This window comes from Stegodyphus dumicola, chromosome 4 (genome assembly GCF_044657685.1).
Source record: "Stegodyphus dumicola isolate Sdum_Otavi_A_Nest chromosome 4, ASM4465768v1".
Classification (NCBI taxonomy): Eukaryota; Metazoa; Arthropoda; class Arachnida; order Araneae; family Eresidae; genus Stegodyphus; species Stegodyphus dumicola.
In genome coordinates, this window is record NC_140771.1 from 106,997,294 (window position 1) to 107,008,909 (window position 11,616).

Here is an 11,616-nt window from a genome sequence, read left to right on the forward strand (position 1 = left end):
GGGTGGTCGGATGACAAAATCTGCCAATTTCGTTTACTGGATAGTTTTCCTTAAAATGCTTCTCACCAAACTCTTCTTCAACCATTGAATTCTGGTTTTCGAGTGTCCCAAAAGCGCTTAAGTGTTGCATTGATATTATTCTCAGTATGTAATGCGCAACTGCATTTTAATAACCAACAGTTTGCCCTGGCTGAAGGAGAGAAAAGAAATAGTCAGCTCCTATTAGCATGTATATATGTTTGGGCAGACTGAAATTCAGATTGGCAAGATTAATTGAATTCAAATAGTGAGGTTCTTTGCTGGCAGTTTTTTCTGAAGGCAAATGTGAAATTAATTTTTTAAGAATATATTCTTGTGTTAAAGCATCATTTTTCTTCAATTAAGATTTAAAAACAACTTTACATTAGTCAGTCCTGCTTCAGAATCATTAAGTCCCTCTACATAAATGCAGGCATTTTTTCTTCTTTTCTTAGATTAACAGAATTAGCATCAGCAATTCTGGGTTGCTGAAGTAATGTTCTGACCAGTGAATATGACAAATTGAATTTTTCTGTTATAACGATTCATCAGTTTGTCTCAAGCCCATACCTGCCAACCTCTAAAGATAAAAATTCAGAAGAACACGAAGAATTAATATTATGCTTTGATATTAAAAAAATAACAATTTATACAAATAGAAAAAAAAATTGTACTTACATTAGTAAATCTCAATTAAGTAGTAACTAAAAAATTTATTAGGAAACATAAAGCAAGAACTTAATGTTACACAAAAAAATTATTGCAATGAATTTAGAATGCATTTTTTGGCTTTAGCCAAAAATTCTTTGGAAAAGTTCCTGTCGTAACATTTAGTTTCCTCATAACATTTAGCAATTAAAATGTTTTCTAGAGTTTTTGGTGAAATTGAAGAACGAAACATAGTTTTGTTTTTCTTCACAACACTGAAGACTCTCTCGCACTCAGCATTACTGTGTGGAATTACGAGAATAGCACATAAAACTCTTGCTAGTCTATCATATTTTGGTGTTCCATCAGCTCTTTTTATTCTTTTTAAGGTAACAACGAGGACATCAAGTCTATCTTCTCCAGAACTGGCAAAGTCTTCAAACTGTGCAGCAGAAAATTGGTTCTGTAGTTCATCTAAAGCATCATTATGGCATTCATTTTCTTTAATTGTTAACAAAAATGGAAATTTATCAATAAAAAAATGAGTCTTTTCAAAAGATGAATGTTCAATTTGTTTCAAATTTGCCACTTCAGCATTTAAAAGAACTTCATTTTGCAAAGGAAACTTCCTTACAATGTAATCACAGGCTGAAGAAAAGTACTTTCTAACACATTGAAAAAAATTCTTTTTTCTCATGATCTTTCAAAGAATTTACAAGTTCCCTGGTTTGATTTCCAATTATAAGATCATTGTCATCCTTTTGATTTGCCAAACTATTATAGGCAACACGAATCAACACACTGTTTTTCACAACGGACGGTTTTAGAAACTTAGTATTAAGTTCTTTCAAAAGATCATTAAGAATTTGGATAAGCAGGGGAGATTTTGGCGAAGCTGATTGTAGAAGGGTATTTACACTTTCAAAAATCTTAATGGTACTTAACACAAAACTACAATATGCTTTGTTCAAATCCGAAGAAAGAAGATAGAAAATCCTTTCCTCCCGGCTAATAGAAGACTGTTTCTTCTTCCCTTCAACTTCTTTAACAAAGTTGACCTTTGAGGAGTCTTCTAAGCATTTTCTTTTCAAAGGGTTTGATTCTGTGTGTTGGCTTTTCCCTTTTAAAGCATTTTGTTTAGAAGCAAAGTTGGTTTTCGAAATCTTATGCTGACAAATTTGATGGGATCTGTGGTTTCGTTTTGGTCTCTTCGTGGAAGTATTTTAGCACTGTTCAATAAACCTTCCTAGCGCTCTGCCTAAGGATAACCATCTCGTGCATACATGTTTCAGAATTTTTCTCCTTTCACCAGAGTACAGTTCTTGGAAATTCCTTAGGTTTTCTTTCCTTTTTACACTTTTTTCCAGATAGAAAAACACATCAGTCAGAAGCTGGTCAATATTTAATGGTAAAGCAGCTGCAGCTTTTTCTGCTGCCAAATTAATTAAGTGGTACGGGCATCCAATAACAATTAATTCATTTTGTTCTTTTTTGAGGAAAGAGGCTACACCCTTTTTGTCACCCACCATGACATGAGCATTATCTGCACCAAATGAAATGCAGTTTGATATTGGGATGTTAAGTTGTTTCAACTCATTAATTACCAAGGAGGCAATATTTTCCCCCATAGCGTTTCCATTTAACAATGGAAGACGCAAAATATGAGTTTTCATTTCATTAGAAACATCACAGAAATATGTGACAACGATGGGGTAAAGCTTCCAATCGCTGTCGTTGCTGCCATCAATTGACACCGAAAATGCTGAATTCTGGAGTGCAGCTATCGTTTTACTTTGTGCATCACAAGCAATTTCGTTCACAATAGAAGATGTTTTCGTGCGAGCACAAGCATATTTCTGAGCAATCTTGGAGTCAGGAAACATCCGTCTGAAAAGTTGACCAGCGTGATCGGCAGCGCTTAGCGGCACGTTGTGTTCGATGAGGAATGCAGTAAACAAACACTCTGCCAAAATGACATCGGCATCTGAATTCGTAGCCGAATTTGAAAAGAAAAAAAAAAAAAAAAAATCCACTTTCTTTGACGTTGTCGAAGCCGAAGCATTAACTTCATGCTTTTTAGACTTAACATGCTCCACAATGTCGCTTCTTCCACCATGACTTATTATGAAGTCACACACGCACATATTGCAAAATGCATAGTTATTTCCTTTGAAGGATTCTTTAATTGTTGGAAATTCGGCTTTGTAGGCAGGCCGAAAATATTGAGAATACGGTTTTTTTAACTCATTTCGTAACAACGACGTATTAAGAAAATTCGTAGCACGTGCACACAAAAACAAAAAAAACAGAATGCGACAATCCACGCTAAAAAAATTATATGGCGCCCACAAAGAAAAGAGTGGGAGAAATAAGTTCAGCGCATTGGATTGGCTGGTTAAGCGGCGAGTTGGGAGAAACCGCAGGTTACTGGATTCGAAGTAGTCGGTAGTTGGCGGTAAAACACGATGCAATCGGCGAAAAATTCTAAAATTTCGACAAAAATCACTAAAAACACTTAAAAAAGGAAAAAAATCGTAAAATCGTAAAGACAAATGCATTTTCATAAAATTTACGAAAAATTCGTAAAAGTTGGCAGGTATGCTCAAGCCTCATCATATATAATTTCGGAAATTCTGATTCATCCCTAGCAGCTGGTTCGTCCATTAAAAGTCATATTAAATGCTGGAATTTCTGAATTTTTACCTTTGAAACTTGGAATGTTTAAACGAGGAAGTGTAGAGCTAGCCTCGACTGTAGTGGGATTTGAAATTGGATCACTCCTGGACTTCAGTGGTGGATTGATACATTACTTTTGTTTCGAAATATTTAGATTCATATTCAGTAATTTCAGAAGCTTAGGGTAAAGCAGCGTCATATTGATCAAATTCCTTAAATATTTGTTCAATACTTTCCAATTGCACTTTTAATTTTGTTTGGCTTAAAATCATTAAAACTATTATGAAGCCTAGTTAAGATTGATTTCGCTTGTCCTCGTAATAGTTTAAGATCGACTTCACTTAATTGAGTCATTATTACCATGATAAACATAAATAACTTACTGAGATACTTGAATAGTAAAAAATATTTCCACTTATATTCCTAATGGCATCAAGATGATCTGCAGTGTTAGTACTTGAATGTTCGTTAAAGACAGTTCTGAAATATATATTTTCTGTTTAACAAGCCTCACCTGGGAAATCAATGTCAGTCACCTTGGACCAAAGAATGAGCTTTAATTTTTTATTTAAATTTTATTAACATTAAAAAGCATGAAATAGTATTATACTGAAAAATGCCTGCAGCACAGTGAGGCTTAGAAATTATTCTTCTAATTTTCATACAAAAAAAAAAAAAAAAAAGATATTGTTCTAGTAACACAAAATTCAATAGTAAAACAAAACATGTTGCCAGTAACAAGATTATTGTATATTAATGATAACATAGAATTAAATACTGATAAAATAAATAAGACAAAAAAATGCAAATATTAAATACATGTAAATACATGTCCAAACAACTGGTCTAAAATTAATTCAGAGAAATTCAAATAAAAAATTATAAAATAGGAATTGATATCCCTTCTCTTCCCCGAGTTTTTTTGTCCTTCTTCTTAAAATACATTTTAAGACAGTCTTTTGATATTTTAATGCTATTTTTTAGGGTTGGTTCAAGGAATTATCACTGGTATGAGGGGATTGTGCAATGGACTTGGACCTGCAGTATATGGTTTCATCTTTTATCTGTTTCATGTAGATTTAAGTGAAGACATTACTGAAACTATTCCAGCCAATGTCCATGGCATCATTCATGCTGCGAATGGAACTATTTTAATTGCTGAAGAGCCAAGGGTGAGTGCGTTGTTATAGTATAAATAACGTAAATTTATGAAATATTTTGTTATTAATATCTGCCAGCCAAGAGAAACTCAAGTACAAAATCTATACTATTAAAATCTGTATGCATCTGTTTGTTTATTTTTGGCATTATCACCTCCGGAATGGCGGAGAGTTGAATTTCGAGAGAGGTACTCCCAGTTTCCAAAAATTTGTGGGAAGCCATTTCAACAATTCTCATCTTTGTACGACTTTAATTAGCGGAGATATTAATTAAAAACTCTGAAAACGCTAATTTTTGCACTATATTTTCCTAGTGGCAACAGTCTCACATGCTGAAGATAAAAATCTGCTTTATTTTTGAACTGTTGCCATTGCTCATTTTCAAATCGTAGAGTTTGTTATGAAAAAATTTCTAAGTTGTACAAAATATGAAATAAAAATAGCATTGCCAAACATTAAATATAATATTCCCGATCCCAGAAATTCGTGGGAAGCCATTCCAACTGTTCCCGTCTTTATAGGTTTTTTATAATCAGCCGAAATATTTATTAAAAACTCTGAAAAAACTAATTTTTGCACTCATTTTTCCGAGTTGCAACAGATAAAAATGCTAGAGTTTGTTAATAAAAAATTTGTAAGTTTTACAAAATATGAAATAAAAATAACATTGCCAAACATTAAACATATTGTTAAGTTATTTTCTTCCTTTATGTTCGTACGGGGTTCGTAGATTTGGAGTGTATAACGATGACACTTGATGAAGTATCGAAACACACTTTATTTAGCCAATATTAATCAGGACAGCTCCAATAACACTTTTTACAGTCGTCGAAGATCTAGTATAAACACGCTGGAACAATCAGTGACACAGTCTTCAGGTTATCAGGCTATCACGGTGGAGACAGCTTCCTGCTTCCTGCAAAGCACCCGACTCTGCTTGATTGTTCTCGGAACTCCACATACTTTCGAGATTCTCCACGCTACAACTCACGATGCACTCGCCGACACACAAGCACAGCTCTCAACTCTTCAGTTCAGTCATTCCTGGAGCTCAACATGCTCTCTCAATGATGCACTAACCGTGATACACTAACAGACTCCTTTGGTGCACTCGACGACCCACTCGGCACTTGTTGCCCGGCTATCGACTCCGCACGGACTGACTCGCTAGGCCAGACACACACTGGATACTAACTAACTCGCACTCTAGACGAGGCACACACACACTGACTGCAGACTAGCAGGGTTTATATAGCTTTCGGCTTGTGTTCGAGAACATTCTGGGCTAAACCGGTAAGAATTCGTTCCAGAAGGTTCTCCATCCATCCATGGCATATCGCCAAATGTGATAACCCTGCCTTCCCTTGCCATTTTATGGCAACCCTAAAACTGCTTTGCGGGAAAGCTATCTCACCGCGCCTGTACATTTCGTAACACTGCCCCCTCCCAAGGACTGCATGTCCTGGGCAGTACAACTCTTGGCCAGAAGCCAACTTCAATACAATCAAAACATAAAACAAACAAGGAACATAACTAAAGAAACAAATATTTACACTATATACAAGTTATATATGCAAATTAAACACATCACAATTTTAAATTAAATTTCGTAAGGAATTTCAGTCTCAGTCTTTTCATAATATACCCAGGTCGAATACCTTTCCACTGTAGTTCTCAGTTTTCACTTCTGACACCAGTTGTTACGTTATTTTCTTCCTTTACTTTCGTATGGGGTTTGTAGATTTGGAGTGTACAACGACAACACTTTATGAAATATCGAAACACACTTCATTGTTGTAATTAATTGTATAAATAAAGTAATTGCAAAAAAGAAAGTTTTGTTATAATTGTGCAATTTTAAGAATAGTACCATTTAAGCTGTAACTAGTACCCCTTAGAATACTGGTTCTCTAAGTCGTATTAAATTCGGGTTCCTAAATTTTATTAATTTTATCCAAGAGAATAGACTGTATGAAATTTTATTGTAATAAATATCAGCATCGACAACACATAATTAGTCCAAAGGGGCTTTGTTTCTGAAGGACTATTGTTTTTGTTTTGCAATTTTGTGTTGAATCACTATAAATGTCCGTTTCACTTTTCAAACTGTTGCCACCAAATGAGTCCTGCATTATATTTGAAGAAATTAAATAATGAAAAATCTGCATAAATGTATGTCTATTTCTCGTATTGTTATAAAACAATAATACATAGAGCCATCGAATTTTGAATGACTTAATCCTCTTACGAATATGGGCATGTGGAGACCAAATTTGGAATTTGTTTTATTATCGATTTTATATTTTGTAAAACTTTAAAAAATTTTTGATTAAGAAACTCAAGGATTTCAAACCGAGCAATGATAACAATCTATGGGGGGAAACAAAAACCTTTTTATCTCCAGTGCGCGGAAATGCGTATCGGAAATTCTAAAAATAGGCTCATTTTAAAATTATTTTGCGACATTGCTATTGAACTGAATTTTATGGTTTAAGTGCATAGAACATGATATTTAATAAATAAAGGAAACACACAAAATGTTTAAAAAAAAAAAAAAAAACTTTAGATGTAATTTAAAATCTGAAACTTAGGTTTTTTTTTTTTTTTTTTTTTTTTTTTTTTTTTTTGTGTGTGTGTGTGTGTGTGTGTGTGTGTGTGTGTGTTCAGTCTTAATATTAAGACAAGCTTTTTATTTCCACATGTGAAGTAAAAAGGAAGTATTGTAGTCGTGAAAAATTTGGAGTATCATATTTCAACAAAAATATCTATTTTGACCACTATCAAATGCAATTTAACAATGTTTTTGCATGGCATCTGTACATAAGGACAGAATAAAGAACACTTTTTCCTGAAAAAAATTATTAAAATCATTTAAAATGGATTCTGAAGAGATTTTTTTTCCGTAGCATCTGTACGTACGTACGTATGTATGTATCTCACATAACTCTAAAACAAGTAGCCTCAGAACATTGAAATTTTGTATATAGGACTGCTATAACATGTAGATGTCCTACATGTTATAGCAGTAGGATAACATGCTATAACATGTAGAAGGTGCACATCTCCTGCATGTTATAGCATATTATCCTGCATGTTATAGCATTATGTGAAAAGTATTTGGTTGCAATTGGCTGCACCAAAAGTATATAAATATATGTATATATATCCACTCTGCTACTCGGTTCAGTGAGCTCAGTTTCTTTATTCTTATACGTTTGTAAATTTTGCATTTTTTGCTTTAAAAATGATTGAATTTTGTTATTCTTATTTTGCAGTTAAAGTTTTTATGCCTTTAGTTAACCTGCTTGTTATAGTTGTAGAATTTTCAACAATTTAAAACTTGTTTAGGTGGGGCTAAGCCTAATTTGTTTACCATAGCAGCCATATTTGTTTACATTTGAAATTTAGCAGAATAGTGGATTTGTGTCCAATCTAGAGAAACTAAGCTTCACAACAAAGCAACGTCCTCTATTATTATTGCGAATTAAATTATGCTTAATTCATTCTGGAATTATCATTTAAGTTATTAAATTATCTCATATATTGACTCAGCATAGCGTCCAAAACAAATTGAGGCAGTTTCTACACCTTCAGTGTCTTTTTGCCGAGTGAAACCAAAAGTTAACGTTCACTTTTCTGCACCGAAAACTGTGCCTTCGTTCTCGCTGGCTGAATTGCTTGTTTTTGCGTAGAAACTAATTTTAATTGAAAAAATGATTTTTTAATTGTTTTAATTGTACTTTGTGTTTTATGTTTTTCTATATCTTTTAATTTTTAATAAAAATATTTTGAATTTTTATATATTTTTGCCTTTCAACTATAAGAGAACTGAATTAATTAGCAGTGCAAGCACATTAGCTGAATCGTCTGTGAAAAACTGTTTCTTGTTTAATCTCTTTTATACATGATTTTAGATTTCTTATAGTATTTGAATAGAACATGTGATAATTCTTCAGATATAATTTTTGTGCACTCTGAGTTATAAAATGAATGAGTTAAGTGAACCTAGCGTCAAAGTGCCGCTATGGTAAATAAATATAATGAACTTTAAGGAGTGCCTTTATTCTATTGTGGCTTTTGCACTATCGGTGAAGTAAAAAAATTCATTAACTGTTAATTCAATATGTTTAGGCTCACCAGCGGCTGAGCGGTAATGTCGCTGAATACTGGTAGTTCGGTCCGAGGTTCGAATCCCGCGAACGGGCTGGCTGCATGGGCGTTTTCGTGGTTTTCCCCATGTGTAACGTGTATACGAGCCAGTTTCCGTTAGAAAGTCCTACACGAATGCATTCCTCCCCTTAGGCAGATAGCCCTGGTGTGCTTTGCCATAATCAAATACACATATACGCAATATGATTAAATGAAATGCAAGAAGATTGCATGAAATTTAATATAAGGAAGTCATGCGGTGTACACATCAGATTTTTTAGAAGACTTTTAGCACAAACAATTCATTTAGAAAGAAGAAATGTATTCTTGATGTTTTTTAATTATCATAGTAAGGATTAGCATTGTTAAAATTTATGAACTTGAAAATTTTAAGGACATTGAATTCACCATTTGAAAAAATTTTTCTTTAACTTATTTCTAATAAGTAGATTATCTCCTCCCCCTTTTCGTTTTGTTAGATTTTTTAATTCACTTAGAGATTGAGCATTGAGTTCAATTAAAATCATCCTTTTTTCTCTTTATATTAAATTATAAAACTATTTGAAAAAGAATATTTTAGATGGTGTAGTGTTAAAAGCATATTTAGTGTCTGGTATTTTGGGGGTAAGGGTGGAGAAAGCATTGGAGATTTTAGTTTTTCTAAGATAATAAAATATTTTTAGGCCTGGTGGCGCAGTGGCTAGCGCATCGCGCAGCAGCATTACAAGTCTGGGATTCAATTTCTGGGCTGGGCAAGGTCGACTCAGCCTTTCACCCCTTGATTTCCATCACTTGGGTCGATAAAATAAGTACCAAGTTTGCTTACGGACTAAACACTGGGGTTTCTTGCGACAAGCTGATCACCTGTTCAGGGCATACGCTTACGCACCTGGGGCCCACGGGCAAGAAAGAAGATTTTGGGCACTGCAGGCCTTGGCCCATTAGGGCTGTTACACCACTGAGTTTAGTTTTTATAAAATATTTATGTATAAAACTTACGTTTGATGTATTGCTTTAGTAAATGAAGAAGTTAGATAACTCTCAGTTCCTTATATTGCGGAAAGTGTAAAATAAAAATAATTTGACTACAGACATTTATCATAGAAAGTGTAGTTTAAAAACTAGTGACAATGTCTATGTATCAAATTTTTTAATATTGCATTATTCATTTATGTTAAACAAAAATATTGTATTTTAATGTGTTAACGTTTTTCAGCTCATACCTGGGCCTCCATTTGTATTTGGCGCTTTGTTAGTTATTATGGCTATAATGGTAGCAGCATTCATCCCTGACAATCAGAGTTCAGCCGTTGTTAGCTGGCCTCCATCTCATCATTCTGATTCTTCTCCTAGTCCCACACTCCAAACAGGTAAAGCCTCAGGTGATGCCTTTCATTTTGAAGTGATTCACAAGAGAGCTGATGGATCACAGCCCTTAATGCAGGACACTGAACCATTATAGCAATCACTGCAACGCCCTTGGCGGCATGCTGTTATTAAAAATAACTGTGAACTCATGGAAGAAACTGCTGTATAAAACTTCAGGAAGTGGTGAATTATTGGAAACTACTTTGGTGTATTATGCTGCTGTTTCATCTGTAGAATTTGAAAGTTTAAAACTTGCACTACAGTTGTGCCTCAGCTAAGTTGTATATTTCCAGAGATATGAGTATTTTCCAAGTAGTCAAATGAAGTATAAATGCATTCTCAACATGACATAGAAAACATTCCTGTGATTTTATTTTTTTGTTGGTTTTATAATCATAAGTGTTGTTACGGCAATTTTCCTTTTTCTGATGTCTATGTAAATGAGAAATATATTTGTAGATTTATCTTAAACTTGAGAATACTCATTAACAGTAATAATTTATGTAAAATGTAAATCAGGACTAGATTAATATATATATATGGTGCTTCCAAATTAGTTTTTTAAATAAAATTCATGAACAATTTTATTATAGTAAGTATATAAAAGTGAGAATCAATAGCTACTTTAAAAAATTATCTCATATATTGTACAAAGCCAATCCTGTTATTAAAAAAGCACTTAAAAGGTTGTGTTTGTAATTTAATCTGTTTTGCACTTGTACATTAATAAATTTGCCTCAGGCTACTGAGTTGTTTTACATAATGTGCTTATTCTATGTGAAATGACTGATAAACTTTCTAAATAATTTTTTCTTAGGTTCTGATATAATGAAAGATAAGATTCCATTATATTGTTTTAATTACATCATAATATAAAGTGATCAGTTTTTTAAAGAACTCACATCAGAATAATAATTTATTTCTTCACATTTTTGAACAACGGCATGAATATGTGTGTAAATAAAGTGATCAGATATAATCAGTACATTGCTAATTGTTGATCTGTATTCTGATTTCAAGAAATAAGTGTTTTCCTTTAGCAAACATTATTGACATATCAGCCAACTGTGAGAAAATTTTTGTATTTTTTACAAAATCTGTTGTGGTTTTGCAATATATATATATGTGCGTGTGTGTGTGTGTGTAAGATAAAAAATATGTAAATCTTAAAATTATAATTTAAACTAGAGATAACCCTTTAATTTCCCTTCTCTATTCTAAAAATAGAAATACCTTTTTCTAACGTCATTCTTTATATTATGAGCTTTGAAAGTACAAAGCAATAAATTAGGGGTATTACCGTTTTAGATGATGGACGATTGATGTTGGAGCAGAGGGCACTGCTTCTGTTAAAAAGAAATTTGATGAATAACCTACTTTTAACTTCTCGTAAATGTTAAATTTATGTTATAATTGTTTGTCTACATTAAAATGTCTTTCGCTAATTAATTTGTTCATCGTTTTCTTCCCTCACCCCCACATATATATATAATGATGTCAAAAATGATATATATATGCATACATTTCTTTTGTTAAGGCATCAAAAATGGTACCTGTTTAGCAGTATACCATCAAATCTGTGTTAAAAGTAGATATT

The 11,616-nt window shown here is 33.0% G+C and overlaps 1 protein-coding gene across 1 annotated transcript in view; it reads left to right on the plus strand.

Moving 5' to 3' along the window:
* LOC118201271 (solute carrier family 71 member 1) overlaps nt 1-11,162 on the plus strand; it is an 80,221-nt gene extending 69,059 nt beyond the window's left edge. The window contains exons 11-12 of the mRNA XM_085815320.1: nt 4,327-4,514; nt 9,868-11,162. Of these exons, the coding sequence (XP_085671446.1) occupies nt 4,327-4,514; nt 9,868-10,113 (434 nt within the window). The 3' untranslated portion in view covers nt 10,114-11,162. The remainder of the gene's footprint in view (nt 1-4,326; nt 4,515-9,867) is intronic.
* The last annotated feature ends 454 nt before the right edge of the window (nt 11,163-11,616 follow it).